This window comes from Tupaia chinensis, unplaced genomic scaffold (genome assembly GCF_000334495.1).
Source record: "Tupaia chinensis unplaced genomic scaffold, TupChi_1.0 Scaffold000274_1, whole genome shotgun sequence".
In the NCBI taxonomy this organism is placed as follows: Eukaryota; Metazoa; Chordata; class Mammalia; order Scandentia; family Tupaiidae; genus Tupaia; species Tupaia belangeri.
The window spans coordinates 3,164,592-3,185,050 of record NW_006159756.1 but is presented as its reverse complement, the minus strand read 5'-3'; the positions used below and the strand labels follow the sequence as shown (position 1 = coordinate 3,185,050).

Genomic DNA, 20,459 nt, shown 5'->3' with positions numbered 1-20,459 from the left:
GTTTTTGCCATAGTGTGCATGCACTCACTGAAGAGAGACAGAGAGAAAGAAAGTGAGAAATCACTCCCCAGGGGGATGGCCACACCATAATCTCTTCTCCTCCATTCTCCTCTCAAGATCTTGGGCACGCACATACACATGTCCAGTGTGTCCAGGGCTCAAACTGCAGTCCACAGTGAAAGTCCAGCACCTTGACCACCACACTACCTGCTATACAGTTTTAAAGCTTAGTTAAATCAATGAACAGGGCCAGCCAGTGGTGTGGTAAAGGTGACTGGATCCCACATGGCCGACCGCGCTGTTCAAGATTCAGACCCAGAGGCTTAAAAACATGCCATGGGCATGTGCAAGCATGCCTAAAATCCCAAGAGGAGAATGGAGAAGGGATTGCAGCATGGTCAAACTCTCCCAGGGAAAGCTTTCTCACATCCCTTCCCCCCCACTCCGCTTCCCTTTCCACCCCGATCAACAAGCACACGTGCCCTATAGCAAACTAAAAAAAAAATAAATAAATGAGTGAATAAAAGGAAAAATAAAAAGCTCCCTATAATAGTTTCGAATGTAGAGTCCAACAAACTGAACCGTAACTACTTCTGACCCGGCTCTACCGTGGATGTTGTGGTGTCCCGCCTCTCTCTAGGATGAGATCTCATTTCCAGGCTGATGGGGCCCTCCATGAACAGAGAAGTCAGAGTATAGCATCCTGAAAGGAGACTATTTTAAACAGCTCTATGGAAAGTGCTGCTCTATACTCAACTTTCCCACCTACAAATCTATCCTACAATAAGAATCAAAACTGAGAGCCTTATATATATATATTTTTTTTTTTTTTGAGAGGTTTTTGCGCTCATGCGCTCGCCAGAAAGACGGAGAGACAGAAAGCAAGAAATCACCCCCCCGGGGGGGGGGGGGGAATGGCCACACGGCAATCCCTTCTCCTCCATTTTCCTCTCGGGATCTTGGGCATGCATGCACACATGACTGGTGTGAATTTAAGCAAATCAGGTCCAGGACTCGAACTGCAGTCAACTACATGGGAGTCCAGTGACACAGCAATTACCCCAACTGCCAGTCCCGAGAACCTTGTATATTTCAAAGTCCTGACAGCCCCAAACAACACATACCACAGGTAAATCTCCATCCTCCTCCTCCTCCTTTTCCGGTTTAGTGGTGGAGATAGCTGTCCAGCTCACGTCATCATCCACAATCCGCATTCTAAATTTGAATGAGATCAAGAAGAGTCATCCTGGGATAGCAACCTAAGAAAACCTACCTGTTGGTTTTAAAACTTCAGAATTCTACAAGATTCTGCATGGCCCCGTCTCTGTCCATAAGGCCAACTCGTCTCACACCACTGCTCGCTGTTTACTCCTGCACTTCACCAGCCATCCTTTGGTGTCTGGAATGAACCAAGCTGCTTCCCACCTCAGTTTTCACACAGTTCCTTTCCTGTGCCTGACCCATACTGCTGCTGCTGCTTTACCAGGACAGTCATACTCATTCCTCAGGTCCTAGCATAAATACAACTTCCACTGCAGTTTGAGTCCTAGACCCGACAGCTTCAAACTCAAGCTGGGTGTATGTGCGTGTGTTCCCAAAATCCCAAGAGGAGAATGAAGGAGTTGTGGCATGGTTATCCCCCCAGGTGGATCATTTCTTGCTTTCTGTCTGTCTCTCTGGCAAGTACACAAATCCTATAGCAAAAAATCTCTCTTAAAAAAAAAAAAAGTTCTATATACATACAAATATAAAACTTCTTTGGGCAGATCTTCCTTGACTACCCTCTCTCTACCCCCAGACTAAGAATCCCTGTTAGATACTCTGGGAATACTTTAATTATATTTATCACAAAAGAAATCAACTTGCTGTGTAATTAATTGTTTGAAGGCTGTACCCCCATTAAACTATAATATAATCTCCGCCACAACAGGGACTATGCTCTTGTTGTTCACAGAGGCATCCTCAACATACAGCACGAACTGGCACAGGAAAAAAATCACTGAATGTTTTGTTACATGGGTAAACTGTGATGTGAACAGTTAATTGTTTGAAAAGCCAGGGACACTGGATACAACATCTCTAGTCACAACAGCCACTTAATATAAGTGGCATTATTCAGTAGGACCGTCATCTTTTTTCTTTAAAGAGAGATTTTTGCTATAGAGTGCATGCACTCACCAGAGAGACAAAGAGAGACAAAAAGCAAGAAATCACCTCCCAGGGGGGATGGCCACACAGCAATCCCTTCTCCTCCATTCTCCTCTCGGGATCTGGGGCATGAATGTACACGTACTCAGCATGAGTACTGGGTCTGGGACTCGAACCCCAGTTGACTACATGAGAGTCCAGTGACATAACCAATATGCCATCTGCTGGTCCCAAAGACCCTCGTCTTAGATAAGGAAACTAAGACTCAGAAAGAAGAAATCAATTGCCAAGGCCTTGCTATAAAGTGGCACAGCAAGGACTCAAATGCTGATGAATGAGCACTGCTCCAAAGCTCATTATTTGCACTTCATGGCATGGCCTCCAAAGAATGCACACAAATGGGCGGGGACACAGAAAGACCCAAGGCAAGGACAAGGCAAGAACCAGAGAAGGAAAATGAATGGGCAAGTTCTCTGCAGCTATTTGACCTCACTGGGCATATTCATTTTCCAGGACCGTACATGACAAAATGCCAAAAACTGGGTGTCTTAGAATAAAACGAAAATGCCTCTCAGTTCTGGAGGCTGGAGATCTGAATCGAGTCCACATTTTGTAAGGGGACTGCAAGGGCCATGCTCCCTAGGAAGTCTCTGAGGGAGCTTCTTCCAGCTTCTGGTACCCCTGGGTGGACCCTGGCTGGGGGAGCATAAATCCAGTCCGATCTCAGTCTCCACTGTGTGTGTTCCAATTTCTCTCTTCTTAACGGACACCGGCCATACTGGACCTAACACTTCATGGAGTATGACCTCACCTGAACTGATTACATCTGCAGAGACCCTGCTTCCAAATAATGTCACATTCTGAAGCTCTGAGTGGGCAGGAATGGGGGGGGGGTACTAGTCACAAAAACTTTCTCATTGGAAAAATGGCTACTTCACGGTAGCCCTGGGAAGCTTACATTCAATTCACATAGGTGTAACGTTGCTAGGACGGTGCCTGGCACGTGACAACCGTATAAATAGTTGTCACTGTCAGCAGTCGTTCTAAGAGTAACAGGTGACGGTGGGTCTCTGACCGAGGACCAGGGTTGAGATGTGGGGCTCCGCACAGGCAGTGCCTGGGTCCTGCGAGGCCACGCGCGGCGGCTTCGAATCAGTTCCACCTCCCTCGGTACGAGTACTGGCTCCCCCGGGAGAGGACCGTGGGCGACAAAGGCGGGAAAAGAGTGAGGGAAGTTACAGCCTGGCTCTGACACTCCGGCAGGCAGAGGGGCGCGGGCGGGCGGCCGGGCGAGGAGTTGGGAAGGGAGAGCGGCCGGCGTGCCCCCGGGCCCCGCGCCTGCCGGATCCAACTCACCCCTTGCCGCCGGCCCCGCCAGGCTTCGGACGCTTTTTGCGCCTTTTCCGACCGGACTCGACAGCCCGGTCAGCGCCAGCATCTGCCCCGGACAGATAGCGCTTCAGGTACTCAGCCTTGGAGAGCGGCGCACCCGCCGCCATGGCAGCGGCGAGAGCGGAGAGACGGCGCGGCGCTGGGGACACAATTCTTGAACGCGAAAGGACGGCGGTGCCCCCAAGGGGTGGGGCTAGTGCCGGAAGTGGCTGCGTGCGCTCGGGATCCCGGGACTGGTAGGCCGGCCCGGCCCGCTCTGCACCGCGGCGCAACCGCACTTCCCGTCGGCCACTCGCTCGTCCTACGGAGTGTGCGGCCAGCGCTGGTGTAGCCGGGAGGCCAGATCCCGGCCTGAACAAGACCCCTGTCCCAGGGGCAGTGTCGTCGTTTAGCCCGGAGGCTCTAGAGTTGCAGTGTATCCAAGTTTGAATTCGAGTTCCTACCTTCCTAGCCATACTGTGCACGAGTTTCTTAGCAAGATGGGGATGGCATGGCACTACCTCAGAACGGATGCGAGGATGGAGCTGTTACGGTGGGAAGTGCTTGAACGTTGTCTAACATGGTTTGTGTTGTTTTCATCAGTGTACCTTAGATGGGAAATCTGCTCTAATAGGGTTCCAGGTCCCATTCAAGAAAGTCAAGAACGGAACACTAAATTACTATAAAAACTGTGGTCTCTGAAACCTGCGTAACTTCCCCACGTTTGGTCATTGCTGGTAGCCCCTAGTTAACTTCTGGGAGGAAACTCGTCTCTCCAATGACCCTGGATCTGTAATATCTGCCTTATTGCAAAGAGGGAAGCTAGAGAGATGGAATTATAGTATTCATTTTGTGGTTAAAGATTTGGAGGGAGGGGTGAGATTTTTTTTTTGGGGGGGAGAGGTTTTGCTATTGGGTGCGTGGGCTCACCAGAAAGAGACAGAGACAGAAAGCTAGAAACCACCCCCCAGGGGGAATGGCCACGCTGCAATCCCTTGTCCATTCTCCTCTCCAAATCTTGGGCACGCACTCACATGCACCCAGGATCCAGGACTCAAATCACTGTCGACTACATGGGAGTCCAGCAACATAGCCATTAAGCCAACTGCTGGTCCCGGGAGGGGTGAGATTTTTATTTGAATTAGCTCCTTAACCCTCACAATCCTCAGCTATAATAGCTATGTTATCCTTACTTTACAGATGATAAAACTGAAGTTTGGAAGGGGTTAAGGAGATTGTGAAGCTTCACACAGCCAGAATATGATTCTCGGGAGAGGTTAGCAAATGGGGTGCAAGAAGTAATCCCAGGAGCCAGCAGGCGGCAGGAGTGGTGGCTAAGGTGCTAGGCTCCCACCTGGACGGCTGCAGTTCAACAATACTTTATAAACCTGAACTCACAATACAGCATTGTTATACTTTTTAAATATACATACCTTGAAACACAAAGTCAAAAATTTCTTTACTTCTACAACAGAGCTTTAAACAGTTCATGGAAAATGTGTACTATGGAAAAAAGTATGGAATTCAAGTATTCTTGCACCAAAATAAATTAATTCTATTTTTCTACAAATTTCTTTTTTAAGTTTGCCAGAGATGCAGCATGTGTACTCATCGGGAAAGGGAGAAAGCAGTCTCCATGGTCAACGGTCACACCGCAATCCTCTCTCCTCCATCTCTCCACCCTGTCAGGATTATGGGCGCACACAGATCCCCAGCGTGTTTCTCAAGCTGCCAGGTCTGGGACACAAGCTGCTGGGTCAGCCATCTGGAATCTGGCTCCCTCAACCACCAGGCCACAGGGCTGGCCCTCCTTGAACTTTTTGAAGTTACCTATTTAACAAGACAGGTCTGGACCGCTGCCTTGAAACATGAACTTTTACCCAGAGGCTATACTGAGTAGTTGCAGCCACAGGCCCAGAATGGAAAGTGGGCTGGGTCTCTGAGAGCTCCTGTGAGGGCACCAGACTAAGAAAGGAGGTTTCGCGGGCCGGAGGGCCCCCACGGTCCTGGTACAGAACAGAACCCTGCCTTGGCTTCTAGTCCATTGGGTATATCTTGAGCTGAACAGCACAGCCCTGCCTGGGCCAGCAGGCACTCACAGCACCTGTTTCTGCTCCAGTGAACATTACTAGTCTAGCCCTGGTCACCCCAACCCATTTCCTACCCATTTCTGTCTTCAGCTCCACCGCCATTAGCTCCATCCCATTCCATTCAGTCCCCAAAGTCACATCACATTCCAGCCCTACCTCACTGGATCTAGTGAAGGAGTACACACGCACTGGCGCGGTCTGAGCTTTGCCCTCACTAAAGTTGTACCTGATACATCAAATACAGTCATTATCAACCTGAGCTCAAAATATTCAGAGCTGCAGTTCCGGAGGCTGACTGACCTGGGTTTGAAGCCTGCTTCTTAGAAGCTCTACTTCCTTCTGGAAGTGACCTAACCTGAGATTGTTTCCCTGTCTGTAAACTGGGAACAATTATTTACTTATAGCCACTTTTTCCTAGATAAGACTAAAACAGAAAAAGGCACGTTAGAATTTTTTTTTTTTTTGAGAGGTTTTTTCGCTATAGGGCGCATGCACTCGCCAGACAGAGAGAGACATAGAGACAGAAAGCAAGAAATCACCCCCCAGGGGGGATGGTCACGCCGCAATCCCTTCTCCTCCATTCTCCTCTCAGGATCTTGGGCGCACACACACACACACACACACGCGCGCGCCTGGCGTGAGTTTTAAGCCACCGGGTCTGGGACGCGAACTGCGTTCGACTACGTGGGAGTTCAGCGACATAGCCACTACACTAACTGCTGGTTCCCAGAATTTTTTTGAGGACTATATGAAAGAAAACATATTAACTCACTCAATCCTCACAAACCTCCCTACCTGGGTGTCATTACAATCTCCATTTTAGGGCCATCCAATGGTGTGGTTAAGGCACTGGATCCCACATAGTCAACAGCATGGTTCAAGTCTCAGACCCAGCACCTTGAAAAACATGTTGTGTGCCCAAAATCCCAAAAGGAGAACGGATGAGATGGAATTGTCAAATGGCCATCCCTCCTGGTGAAGATGTCACACTTTCTCTGACTGACATGCATGCATGTCCTCCAGTAAAAATTTTAAAAATAAAAAAAGAATCCCCATTTAACAGATCAGAAGGATAAGAGGTGTCAAACTAAATTAAGAGGTGAACACAAAAAAAAAACTGGCTTTTTTTAGTGTGACCCATAGCCTAGTGATTAAGGGAACGGATCATACATGGCCATCCACGGTTCAAATCCCAGCCCTACAGGCTTAAAAAGCATGACAATATGCCCAAGATCCAAATTGGACATAGAATCTCAGGAAAAGGAAGTGCAGTATAACAATGCCCCCATTAGAGGATGCACTCAGGCGAGCGCACACCCCTCTGATAATTTTTTAAAAGGGGAGAGGACTCTTCATGCTTATAACTGCCATTTTCTTATAGTCATTGAAAAATTTTTTAAGGTTTTTGCCATAGGGAATGTATGTTTGCTGCACAGCAAGAGGGAAAGTGAAAAATCACCCTCTCCCCAGGGGGCATAGAGTACAGCCACACCAAAATCCCTTCTCCTCCATTTTCCTCTCGAGATTTTGGTCATGCACACATACACATCCAACACGAATTTCAAGTTACCAGATCTGGGACTCAAACTGCAGTCAGTCGTGTGGGTGTCCAGTGCCTTAACCATTATACACCTATTGGCTAAAAAAAATGTTTTTTGAAAGATTTTCGCTATAGGGCGCGTGCACTCGCCAGAGAGAGAGAGACATAGAGACAGAAAGCGAGAAATCACCCCCCAGGGGGGATGGTCACGCCGCAATCCCTTCTCCTCCATTCTCCTCTCGGGATCTTGGGCACGCACGCACACGCGCCCAGCGTGAGTTTTAAGCCACCGGGTCCGGGACATGAACTGCGGTTGACTACGTGGGAGTCCAGCAACATAGCCATTACGCTAACTGCTGGTTCCCAAAATATTTTTAAAATAATAGTCTTAAATCAGTCACTGCCCTAAATTTAAGCCAAGGCTCCATTCCCTTCAATGTGCAAGAGGCAACTGACACACTACAGGTGTACAGGGATCTTACTAAATGTCATAATAAGTCTTTTTTTTTTTTTAATAGGGCGTGTGAGCTCACCAGAAAGAGACAGAGACAGAAAGTAAGAAATCACCCCCCAGGGGGATGGCCACACCACAATCCCTTCTCCTCTCAGGATCTTGGGCATGCATGCACACATGTCTGGCGTGAGTTTAAGCCATCGGGTGGGGACTTGAACTGCAGTCGGCTACATGGGAGTCCAGCGACATAGCCATTACACCAACTGCTGGTCCAAATAAAAGTCTTATCATCAGTTAGTCAACTGCCCTTCCTGCTTGTTTCCAATACCTCGTCTCCAACACTCACCCGTCACAATGTCCTTGTGCCCTCAACACCTACCTGTGTGTCTGCAGGTCTAACCACTAAACATGACTGGACTTAATGTGCTTGAAATACGGAGGAGGAGGTATGTGCTCACAAATGAACCTCTTTCCTTTTTTGATAGAATCACACTTTATTTCCACTCAAATTTTATTCTCAGGGCCGGCAGGTGGCATGGTGAACACTCCCATATAGCCAACCGCAGTGCTAGTCCAGGACCTGACAGCTTGCTGTGTCTCTTTCTCTCTCTCTCTCTGATCAAGTTAAAAATAAATAACTTTTTGTTTTAAATTTTATTCTCATGGCTGTGAAACTGAATCTACATGTTCACAAGCTGACAGTCTCACCTCCCCTGGCCTCAGAGAACCTTTTCTGTATCTTTTTTTTTAGTAAGTTTTTGCTATAGAGAGCACACACTCACCGAAAGACAGAGACAGAAAGCGAGATGTCTCCGGGGGTGGGGGTGGGGGTTAGCCATGCCGCAATCCCTTCTCCATTCTCATCCCCGGGGAGAATGGCCATGTTGCAATCCCTTCTCCAGTCTCCTCTCGGGATCTTGGGCACCCACACACACATGAGTTTTAAGTTGCCGGGTCTGGGACTCAAACCATGGTCAACTATGTGGGAGTCAAGCAACATAACCATCATGCCATCTGATGGCCCCCCTTTCCCCTATCTTAATGCTTACGTGTTATCTTCCATGCCCTAAGTGGGCTCATCTAGGACGGTGATGCCACAAGCAATGGTGGATGCCTATCTTACAACAGATTTTACCCACCACATGCCATATGCTAGTGCTGTGGGGCAAGATGCAGGTAAGAAGCAAACCCATCCCAGCAGCTTTTGAAACGAGAGAATTTTAGTGGAGAGATACTTCAAGCAAATGATGGGAAACTGAAGGCTGGCCAGGCCAACCCTGACAAAGCGCAAGTACCTTAGCAGGATTACTCGAGTCTGGCACATGATCCTTAGCCTGTCCAGGTTCAGAAACTCCAGCTATCATTGCCTCGGAAAGGGTTAGAGCCTGTGGAACTGCCTCCCACCAACCAAATTCACCAAAGAATCAGTAATAAACCAGACTGCCAGTTTTTCCTTCACAACGAACCTAACATCAAGGTCCCTCTTCCCAGAACCCACTTATCTCCCAAAAGAAGTCAACTCGAGACCAAATGGGAGATCAGGTTGCCTGACAGACTGAGATTACCAAGCCAGTTGGAAACACATCCTCAGACAATCTCTTAGAAAACTTGCACATCGGAAGTCTATTCAGAGTCTTGTGGCTTTAGTCTGTGTGAGTCTGTGTGAGTCGTTTGCCAGTCTCCAAATCTTTAAACACTCTTGCCCTCGCTGGCAAAAATCATACAGGTATGGGAATTAGTCCCATATGACAGTAAGATGCCAAAGAATCCAATGGGGCAGGGGAGGGGAGGGGAGACAAAGCAGAACCTTTGGAAACAAATATATTTAAGGAAAAGAGAAAATGAATTTCCAAATAAGAAATATTGAAGTAAAGGGAGAATCAGGAGTACGGTTTCACAAGAACCAAGAGAAAGGTTGAGAAGAGATGGTCCACTGTCAAATGGGACAGAAATAGAGAATAAGAAGACCTGGAAAGCGGAAGATAACTTAGGACTTTTATAAAATTCTTCTATTTTATTTATCATTGTTGTTATATTTTAATTTGACTAGAGTAAGACACAGAGAGAGAGAGAGAGAGAGAAAGCCACCAGGTCCAGGACTTGAGCCGTGGTCAGCCATGTCGGAGTCCAGCCACTCCAACCACCACGCCACCTGTCGGCCCTATGTAACTTGTGACTTTTGAAGACAGCTGTGAGATATTTGATTACTAAGCCACCTATAACTAAGCAGTTGTAAGTTTGTAACACAACATAGTACTATTTGTAAATAGTATCTCAATTTTTCTTTATCGAACAAATTGCCTGCAGCCAACACCACACTAATCGTTATTTGTTCATTTGGCAATGGACCATGCTGCAAAGAGCACTGACTAGGGAGTACAGGGCCCTGGGTGGCTCACTGGGTCCTTAACCTCCCACTCAACCAACTGTAGGCAGGCCCTTCCCTCTGCTTGGCCCTGTGTCCCCATCTGTAATTGATTAAGACTAGCTGATCTCAAATCCCTACCAGCTCTAGTAATCCTCCAATCTCAGCTTCTGCTTTTGCAGTTCCCTCTGCCCAGAAACCTCTTCCCCAGTAACCCACAGGACTCACCCCCTTACCTCCTTCTCAGCTCTGCCTAAATGTCAAACTATCCTCTTCTTGTGGGGATCTTCCCTGACCACTCCATTTGAAACAGCCCCAACTTCCCTCACACTCCCACAAGCCTTCCTACTCTGCATCCCTCCTTAACACTAAGCACCATCTGACACACTGCTTGTCCTTGTCTGTTGTCAATTTTTCCTACCAGACATTCAGATCCATGAAAGCAGAGATTTTGCCTGTTCATAAAGCAGGAAAGCCAGCATCCATCAAAGGAATGACCTAAACGCCAGCTCCAATCCCCAAATTACAGTCAGCAGCGACACTGGAGGAAACTAGAATTCTGAAAGCCTGATATCAAAGGACAGACTGAATAGAGGCCAATGCTGTTGGAAAGCCATTTTAATGACGGCTGCTTCACCCTGCTGCACTTCCTCCCCTCAAGACTCCTTTTCTGATGGAAGTCAGTGTAAATACAAAACCAACTCTCAAACTCCAGCTGTAACTGTCTTCCACCTTCACCCACTTCAGAAGTCCAAGCTTAAGGACACAGCATTCTGTGGGTGGCAGGTAGGAAAGCAGTGATGATAACGTGCCCCATGGTTCCTTCCCGGGTTTCTTGCCAGGTCAAGTCAAAACCTCAAAATAAAGTCAAATAATACAACAGGCTTGCACTTGCATCACGGCTGTTTAGAAAGTGTGCCCAGATCTCACTCAGCCCAGGTGTCCTGCCCGCTGTGCACAAGACCTGGTGGGAAGGACATTCCAGCCTTAGTCCAACAGTAATAAATAGCCCTGCAGCATGGGCAGCACTGGAGGCTGGCCTGTGAAGTGCCCACCGCTACCGCTGCGGGGCCAGGCCTGCCTCGTAGCCCTCTGTCTTCATGTCATTGAGCCCCAGCTCCTCGTTTTGGTCAAAGGTGCGCTCATAGCGCTCCACCTTCATCTCGGGATCCTCCTCAGGTGCGTACACATTCTGCAAGGCCAAGAACAGGTGATCAGTGCCTGTGCATGTTGCTGCTCCCCTCCCTATAGGTGGCTTCTAACTCCCTTTTTCCCCAAGAACTTACAAGTTTTTATTCCCTTCTTAAAGACCTCCAATTCCCCATAGCTAAACCGAACTAGTGGACAGCAACAGAGTCCAAGTGAGCCCAACCCCAGACAGAACAAGGGAAAGCCTGCCTAAAACACTGTCTCTGCCTTCTGAAAAATCTGACAGTGGTCTGTCTTTTTTGGGTTTTTTTGGTTTTTTTTGTTTTTTTTGAGAGGTCTTTGCTGTACGGCTTGTGCACTCGCCAGAAAGACAGAAAGTGAGAAATCACCCCCCCAGGGGGGATGGTCACACCGCAATCCCTTCTCCTCCATTCCCCTCTTGGGATCTTGGGCACGCACGCACACGCACCCAACGTGAGTTTTAAGCCACTAGGTCCAGGACTTGAACCATGGTTGACTACGTGGGAGTCCAGCGACATAGCCATTACGCCAACTGCTGGTCCCACAATGGTTTTACTTAATCACAGAAAGTACTTAGAACAGTTTTGCCTAATCTCTAGTAAATACCCAAAAAATGTTAAATTACATCAATCACCAGACTTTTTCCCCAGTCAGTTTAAAGTCTCTCAGTTTTCCTGTCTCAGCCTCTAGACATGGTACTATCTCTCCTCACTCCACAATCAGATTTGCAAAATGAAGACTACAGAGCTGGGGACAAGAGCTAGACTATGAGAAGGAGTCCAACAGCATCCTTTCGTTCTGTTTACCTACACTTACAATCCCTCCACTTTCCCCCTTCTACTTTATCTTCTGACTTCTGCCAGAAGTTCCCTGGTAAAGAGCTGTCCACTTAGAATCAAGTCTTTTAGTTTACGAGGCAATGAGACATTACTCAGGAAGATCAGAGAATGCCCCTGAGGTCTGCTGTACCTGCAAGTAACTGTTTCCTGCTGGATCATTCAGAATGAAGTGGGCCTTCATGTTACCCTCGATGATCTAAGGAGAGAAGAGAGCAGGTAAACTGTTCATAGCTCCTGACAGGAAGAGGCAAAGTCTGCCAAGGAGAGCCAACCCACTTTATATTCAGAATCCCTGAAAGTTCAAACAACGGTGAAATCAGATACCTCTACAAGTCAAGCAGCAAGGATCTAAAACAAGGACTGTTTGAAAGCTATTTAAGAAGCAATCTGACATTTCCAATCTCATCCCACTCCAATGGACAAATTTTTTGTTCCTCTGGAAAAGTTACAGAGCACACTATGGACTGGGGGCCCTGGCCCAGCTGAGGACAGAGGGAAAGAAATCAAGAACACGGAGGCTTAAGTACACGTGTGCTTAATGGAAACAGACATATACACAGCCCAGCTCCCTTCCCACTCAGCTCTCAGAACACTGACAGCCAAGGCTCTGTGTACCCCCAGGCCAGGAAATAGAACAGCCAATGACAAGAATCTGGCCAGGAACCCAACCAGCTCAGGAGGAAAGGCGTGACAGTGCTGCCACTGAGAGCTATTTCAACAAAATGCCTAAACTAAATGCCTCTACAAAGAACCTCAAGTTGTAAGATCCACTCCTACTCAGGCTTTCAGTCCTCTACTTATAAGCACATAATGATGATCAGACATTTGAGTAAAGCCCCTAGCACTAAAAGACAGAAATCAATTAAAAGGGGAAGAGACAAATAACTTAAGAGAAAATGGAAACCATGCAAGGAGAATTAAAAGAACAAAAAAACTCGGGGACCACAGCGACATATGGTGGTTAAGGTGCTGGACACCCCCACATGGCTGACCGTGGTTCAAGTCCTGGACCTGGTAGCTTGCTTTCTCACTTTCCCTCTCTCTCTCTCTCTCTCTGTCTCCCTCTCTCTCTGATCAAATTAAAATAAATGAATGAATAAATAAAATAAAGTTAAATAATTCTTAAAAAAAAAAAAAAAAAAAAACTGGACCGGCCCTGTTTCCTAGTGGTTAAGGGAGCCAGATCCCATGGGAGCTTAAAAAACATGCTACACAGGAGTGTGTGCCCAAAACTCCAACAGGATGTAGGGGAGAAGGAACTACAATGGGACTAACGTCCACTGAGGGGTGCTTCTTCCCCTCTCTCTGGTAAGTCCATACACCCTCTGGCAGCTAAAAAAGATCAATAAAACCAGTATCAACATTCTAAAAAAAAGTTTTTTTAAACTGTATGTTTTTAAAAGATCTATTTAATTTTATTATTATTTTTTCATTTGCTATAGGACACATGAACTCATCAGAGCAAGAGTAAGAAGACAAGAAAGCATGCCGCCAGGTCCGGGATTCAAACTACAGTTGGCCACGTGAAGTCTAGCACCCCAACCACCATGAGAACTGCTGGCCCAAAAAAATACGACATTTTGGGGAGGAAAAAAAAAAAAAAAAAAGGAAAAGTAATCAAAGTTCAAAACTCATGGAAGATTAAAGATGCTAGTGGAAATCAAACTCAACTGAAAGGTTGGAAAATAAATTTAAAGGAATCTCCCACAATAGAGCAAAACACAGAGAAACTAAAAACAGAACAAAAAAATTAAATAGCAGAGACCAGAGAAATAACTTTCATATCTAAAACCCAAGCGTTTCAGAGAAAAGAAAACAGAGAAGACACAATCTCCCATAGAATACTTCACAAAAGCTTTCCAAAACTGAATTATCTAAGTATCTAATGTAACTCAGATAAACTAAGTTTTCCACACTGAAAGACCCACAAGGGCACATTTTGAAAACTGACCCATGCCAACTCACATCCTGAAATATATCACAGAAAAAAAAAAAAAAAAAAAAGACAAGATCAGGTCACATACCTGACTCGGGTCAGGAGTCACCCTGGTGCTTCAGACTTAATAGCCAAACTGAAAACGCACAGTAGTGCACTGCCTTTAAAGTTCAGATGAAAAAATATTTCTAGAATATGTCCTAGAATTCTATTTGCAATCTAGTGTAAGGATAGGATAAAGAAATTTTCAGACATGGAAGGTCCCAGAAATTTTATTTCCTATGCTTTCTTTCTCAAGAAGCTACTGGAGAAGATATTCGAACAAAACAAGAAAGAAAACCAAGAAAGAAGACAACGTGGGACATCAGAAACCAAGAACCCCAACATGATGGTCAGCTGTTCTGAGGGTGGAAAGCGATGGTACACAGCCTCTTGTAAACAGGATCCCCAGGGCCCCAGTGTCCTCTCACCTGGTCCAACTTCCGGCTAAACTCCTGCAGCTTCTCCGTCTGGCCAGGATTTGAACTGTCGCCCAGTGTGAAAGGGTTCTTGGTCACCTGCAACAAATGGGATCCCAACTGCTAGCTTACTGGCTTGATGTTTGTTGGGCTCTTGCCATAAACCATGTAGAGGTGGCAGTGGGTGCCCAGTCAGGGGAGCCTGGCCTCTATGTAGCCCAGTGACCTGGGTGGCCACTCCTAGGAGTCTATGGGACCAATCTGCCAAGATGGCAGCTGGCCATGTGAAACAGTATACAGAAAAATGTTCTTATGGTATGATCTCTAATCCTAGTTTGGAAAATGTGGGAAAAAAAAGTAGTTTACAAAGACAAAATGCCCAAATAAAAACCAATTAAGTGAGATGATTAATCAAGAAGATAACAGATGGGTAAGTCATCAGACACCTATATGTGGATTGGGGAGATTTAGGTGCTGGGAGGACGTTCATATCCTCACCTTACAGTGTAATAAATTACCCAAGACCACAAACAACTACATTATCATGGAGCCAGACCTAGGAATTCCTTTCAAAATTTCCCATAAACTTAGCTTCATAATTCAAATAATATTTAAATCTCCTAAACCAGCTTTAAGGAAAAGAAAGCTCTAGTTATCAGCACCAAGGATTAGAATGTTTGATGTCTTCCAACCCCTTTCCCAAATGAAATGCTGAGAAAAGCATACACTATACTCGGGTGACTCACCAGCTCCCGAATGTCCTTCAGCAGCCCCTCCAGTGTGGTGAACTTGCCCCCGAGGACAGCCATTCCCAGTTCAAAGTCAAGCTCTGGTATCTCCACACTACATGTCTCAGACTAGGAAAGGAGGGGGCCATTACATTTTAAATCAGGAGTAAAGAAAGGCAACCAGAAACCTCTTGCCAAATTAATACCACCAGTGACAGCTTGGGAACAGTCAGCTGTCCCAGTTTCCTGACTCTCCAGTTAAGTCTGGAAACTCATGCCTACCCATCTGAATCACAGAAATGGAACCAACTTAAAGGGAACTGAGTCATAGATTCAAGGCATCAGCATCCTACCATTAGAGGTCCAAGAGAGATATTGACACTGAAAGTCTAAAAGCTGCCAAGTCATCAAAAAAAGTTTATGCGTGGTCTCTGTACCTACAGTGCCAACCATGAATGGAACGTACTCAGAGACCCTCAAACCCAGGAAAGTAAGAAGGTGCCTTGAGTCCCTGCACAGTACTTATAAAGACAATTCCCCCTAGGTAAAGACAGCCCTATGAGGACAGTCACTTGCCCAAGCAGGTTGTTACCTTGAGGAGGTCTCTGGTCATATCTGAGGGATCCGTGATGTGCAGGGTGATCTTGGTGCCCAAGGGCTCTACTGCTCCTCCAGATTTCACCTGCACAGACAACAGTTAGGGGCAGCTGCAGAGAGAAGACCCAAGCCTCACCTGGTGCCACGGGGACCACAAAGCATAGGCTTGGGCCTCCAGTTAGGCCCAATGGCTACCAAGGACAGTAGCTTTCACCAAAACCAAAACACCAAGAGCTGGCCAGGAGCAAAGTGCCAGCACCAGTAGCCAAAACGTATCCATAATTACCAAGAAACTCTACCTTTACCTTCAAAAAAATCTAACCCATAGGGGTGAAAGAGACTTTTAAGTATTTCTTCTTGCACCCAATATGTGGATCCTGTCTAAAATGCTCTGATTTACAAATTTAATTAGCTTCTGCTCAAATACATTCAAGGAGGGGGATCCTACAATCCTCCAAAGCAGTTCATTCTATTTCCAGACAGCTTTATTCAGCTCTCCCTTATGGAGCTGCAATCTGCCTCCCTAAACATCCACCTCTTTGAGGAATGGGTCAAATGTCTTCTATATAACCTTTCACGTCAAACAAATTTATGGTATTTCTAACATTTCTTCTCTAGGCTAATTCCCAATTCCTTCAAGAGATTCTCACCCTACCCTCAAAGAGATCCAATGTGCCTACTCCCTTCTTGAAGCAGTGGGTTTAGAAAGAATAAAAGGTTATTCTTAAGCCAGTCCACTCACCTCATTGGTCCGATGCCCACAGTTCTCACAGTTGGTAGCCATAATGATAACCTCCTTAAAGTGGGGGATTTCTGGAAGATGGAATTAAGGAAATCTGTTTTTCAAAGAAAGACTGTCCTCTGAAGAAAAACAAAGCCAAACCCCACACAAAAAGATGCTGGCCTCAGGATGGCAAGAGACACATCACGAAAGGAGGCCTAACACTGAAAATCCTCCAGAAGGGTTAAGTTTCCAATCCAATGTAAGCACTTTCCAAAAATGTTTGAAGACATGGCTCCAGCCATATGGGAGCCTCAAGATCATGGGCCTAAATTCCTCTTCAAACCCAGACCCAAGGTCAAAGACAATGGCTTCCTCATTCCTGGGAATAAAGCATATGCTTTCCCTGAAGGGATTCTCACAGCCTGAACATAATCTTCATGCCTGAGTCAGACGAAGAGCAACCCAACTGCTTGACAAAAGATACGCACTAGCTTCATGTTGGTCTGAGCCGGGGCATTGCATTCTGGGCAGTTTGTATTGAACTGCAGCACCTGGAACATAAGATGGGGACACAGAGTGAGCCGTCCCGGTGGGATGCTTAGGCTCAGAACATTCACACGGTAGGCTGGTGGCCACCCACGTCAGTGGTGATGAAAAGGCACTGAGCAGTATCAGCCTCAGTCCCAACTCTGCTTCTTCCTCAAGAGCAGTTAATAGGACTCACTTCATTTCTGAGGTCTTCCTCTCCTGGATTCTCTTCCGCTGTTTCTGCCTAAAATAGAAGAGAGGTGAACCGTAAACAGGTAGGTATACCTCAGCCTCCCCAACGCCCTGCCCTGGAGTGGGAGAAAATGTTCTGGTTCACTTATGTCAGGTACCACCTCTAGTTTGGACAGAGAAGTAAGAAAGTGAAGTCACAACTGACGGAAGATTAGGGCTCCTTTCTATGAAGTGTATCTTCAACACAAACACAAGCTAGATGAGAAGCACAACCATGATGGGGCACTCGGCAACTGCAGCAAAGTCTGCTCTAACTCTAAGTAATCCAGAGGGCAAGGGAGTTCCAGAACAGTCTTCTGGCTCCTTCAGTTCACTTACTTGGAGCCCTAGCATCTGTTCCTGTTTTAGCGTCCGGTTGTAGTGTGTGATCACCAGGGCATCATCTTTCCGGGGAGCGTGTGGGTTTTCCACAAAGCTGTTCCCTGAGGGATCATCAATGATCTAATGGATAGATGGACAGACAATTACTGCAGTGTGAATCACATATGATCCTCTACCTATCATCTGGCCACGCATGCACCACAATGGAAAAAATCCCAGCCAGTCTTAACAGTCTCTCCCCCTTGCACTGAGAGCAACTACAGTCCCTCAACGCTCACCAGAGTGAAAGGGGAGGACACTTGCTTTAGTTCCTTCAGTTTGACAATGAACTCATCGATTCTTTCAGCCACGGCTTCTTCCTTTGCCTGCCATAAACAGAAAGTAAAAGCATTAGTCCTGGTGTACACCTCCTGCCCCAACACATGCTCGTGTCACTTCCATCAGGAGGTCAACATCTGTCTTAGTGGGAATAGAGTAACTCAGACTCCAAATAAGGTGTAACAAACAAGTCTGCGTTTACAGTGGTATCAAGTGAGCCCCACTGTCAATCTCTCAACCATTTGGCCCAGTCATTTACCCAGGTTAGGAATAAACCAGTAAATAAAACGGAGTCCTCGGTGAGGGCTCTTAGCCAACTAGGAAGAAAGATGACTACAAATGCAATTATAATATATTATCTCTGTCATAACAAATGGAAAATATAATGGAATCCTCAGGAAGCAATAGATAACCTAAGGGGATTAGGAAAAACTCGTCAAAGGTAAGGTGACGCTACGTACAGGGAAGGAAGTGGAAAGGACTATAAATAACACATGCAGCTACAGCACCACCACATACTTTCCCGTAAAGTCCTCCAACATGTGGTCTGCAACCAGAAAACCTCAGCTCACCCTTCGTGTGGGCTGGTCCTGCTCCAGGCCAGAGATGGCTCGGTTGATCAAACCTTCAACAGTGGTCAGAGCTTGTGAACAAGAACAAAAGACAACTGAGTCTTAATTCTGCTTTTAAGTGTCTGTACACCCCCCAGCAATTCATGTGAATGCTCTGTTGATCTCCCTACCCGTAAAATGAGAAGGCCTGGCACAAGATTCTACTTAGTTTGGATAACAGGGCTACTAAAATTTTGTAATGGGCACATCACAGTCTTACTATTACTTTCTACTACCTCAAGCTGTTTTATCCAGGCTTCCAACTCACGTTAAACCAACAGATAACGTTGTAATGGTCGCAGGGCCAAATGCAAAATGAACCACTAGATCTGGCACCAGAGGTTTTGTAAGCGAGAAGATAAGATTTTAGCTACTTGTAAACAATCCAAATACCCTGATCTCTTTTTATTCATTTAATTTTTTAAGAGAGGTTTTTGCTATAAGGTGCATGTGCTCACCGTAGAGACAGAGACAGAAAGCGAGAAATCACCCTCCAGCGGGACGGACCTGTCACAATCCTTTCTCCTCCATTCGCCTCTTGGGATTTTGAGCACACACGCACGCACATGCACCTGGCATGAATTTTATGCCGCTCGGTCAGGACTCAACTATGTGGGAGTCCAATGACTAAACCATTATGCCATCTGCTGGTCCCCCAAATACCCTGATCTTAAGCTCACCTCCCTTCTGGCTGAAGGCAGGAATTTCAAAATCCAGTTCAGGGATCCTTGTGGTGGCAGAGTCAGTCTTCACCACTTCTCTATTCATGTCCTGGGCAGAAAGGAAAACTTTCAGTCCAAAGAGGTCAGAAAGACAGCTTTCCTCAGGAAATAACCACACTGTCCCCTTCCATCTGAACCCGGCCCAGCTGTTTCTCTCTCTCCACTCTTTCAGAATCGTGCAGGAGGTGTGAGCCAGGCTGCCCAAATGATGAGAATACCTGTATTCTAACAGCGACTGCTTGTTTTATACCCGGTGACAAAATTTACAAGAACTTTCACAAACTGCATCACACTTGAGCAGATGACAGCACCAACATCATTTTACAAAAGAGATATCTAAGGCTTGGAGACACAGGCATTTATTCCAGACCAGACTGTCCAGGACCAGAGCTCTGACTCCGTCTCCAAGCTCTTCCCAGCATCCTGGAGGGAATGGGTTGCCTACTCTGGGCTCTTCTCACCTCCAGCGCCCTGACACTCAGGGTGTAGCGCACTCCCTGGTCCTGGATCCTGCCTGCAGACTGGATCTCCGTGTTGGTCCAGCCACAGTGCTCACAGGAGAAGGAGCTCACGATTATTTCTCTGAAGAAGGGAATCTTGGTTAGCAGAAGACGGGTCATGCCCTGGGAAAGCAGGAGGCAGCAAAGGAAAGAACCAATGAAACTCCTGTTCCCCACAAACCTCAGGCGCGCCCAGGGTTCCCAACTGGGCTCGGGCAGACGGTCCAACCCTTGGCTCCCTCCGCCTAAGCCCGGCCCTCCCGCCGACCGCGCCCGCGCCTCACGTTGCGGTAACAGTTCATGCACAGCGACTCGATCTCAGTGGGCTGCTGCTCTTCGTCCTCGGCGCTGATGGGCCGGAACAAGTGTCCCGGGGCGGGCGGCCTGGCAGGACCGGGCGAGGACGCGGCCGCAGCCCCGGAGGAGCCCGGTTCCACAGCCCCGCTGGCCGCCATCGCAACCACGCGCAGCTCTGGCGGCAACTTCCTGCTTCCGACTTCCGCTGCTCCACGGCTCCACCCCCTTTTACGGCACTTCTGCCAGATGTCGTACAGCGCTGGCTTAAAGGGGTCTCGGGCGCTAAACTGGCTGAGAACGCCGACAGGGCTCTGGGTGTCCTGGCTTAGGTAGCCAGCTAGTAAATGGCGAGCTAGCTACACCTGGATTCAGCCGTCAGTCAATTTCCCAGACCAGGGGAGGTCTTGCTCCTTTGCAGTGGCTCCACCGCACAAGCTTTTTTTTTTTTTTTTTTGTGTATTTTGTCTCTGGCGGGGGCTGCGCCTGCCCC

The 20,459-nt window shown here is 47.1% G+C and overlaps 2 protein-coding genes and 1 long non-coding RNA gene across 4 annotated transcripts in view; 1 reads left to right on the top strand and 2 right to left on the bottom strand.

Annotated features, from left to right (window-relative positions):
• Positions 1 to 3,692, bottom strand: part of BUD13 (BUD13 spliceosome associated protein) — a 27,023-nt gene extending 23,331 nt beyond the window's left edge. The window contains exons 1-2 of one of the 2 annotated variants that reach the window (XM_006149988.3): positions 3,505 to 3,692; positions 1,125 to 1,215 (exon numbers count right to left, since the gene is read on the bottom strand). In XM_006149988.3, coding sequence (XP_006150050.1) covers positions 1,125 to 1,215; positions 3,505 to 3,647 — 234 coding nt within the window. In that variant the 5' untranslated portion in view covers positions 3,648 to 3,692. Of the gene's footprint in view, positions 1 to 1,124; positions 1,216 to 3,106; positions 3,246 to 3,504 lie in introns of those variants that run through there. The other variant, XM_014588382.2, reaches the window with a different exon arrangement.
• Positions 3,241 to 13,716, top strand: LOC114008030 (uncharacterized). The gene is made up of 2 exons (XR_003549598.1): positions 3,241 to 3,318; positions 13,420 to 13,716. It is a non-coding gene; the product is annotated as an uncharacterized LOC114008030 (long non-coding RNA).
• Positions 10,559 to 20,409, bottom strand: ZPR1 (ZPR1 zinc finger). The gene is made up of 14 exons (XM_006149990.3): positions 19,957 to 20,409; positions 19,634 to 19,795; positions 19,131 to 19,221; positions 18,412 to 18,482; positions 17,800 to 17,886; positions 17,519 to 17,641; positions 17,145 to 17,192; positions 16,905 to 16,971; positions 16,439 to 16,509; positions 15,692 to 15,781; positions 15,118 to 15,228; positions 14,384 to 14,470; positions 12,108 to 12,173; positions 10,559 to 11,160 (listed from the first exon to the last, which is right to left on the bottom strand). The coding sequence occupies exons 1-14, from the start codon at positions 20,125 to 20,127 to the stop codon at positions 11,026 to 11,028; spliced, it is 1,380 nt and encodes a 459-aa protein (XP_006150052.1). The 5' UTR covers positions 20,128 to 20,409; the 3' UTR covers positions 10,559 to 11,025.
• Between the last annotated feature and the right edge of the window lie 50 nt (positions 20,410 to 20,459).

Excerpts from the sequence above, each read along its gene's own strand:
- ZPR1 (XM_006149990.3), bottom strand. The coding sequence starts at position 20,127 with ATGGCGGCCAGCGGGGCTGTGGAACCGGGCTCCTCCGGGGCTGCGGCC. Across the intron at positions 17,193-17,518 it reads AACAGATGCTAGGGCTCCAA|GCAGAAACAGCGGAAGAGAA; the intron begins GTAAGTGAACTG and ends CTTCTATTTTAG. Across the intron at positions 11,161-12,107 it reads CAGGAAACAGTTACTTGCAG|AATGTGTACGCACCTGAGGA; the intron begins GTACAGCAGACC and ends TTGGCCTTGCAG.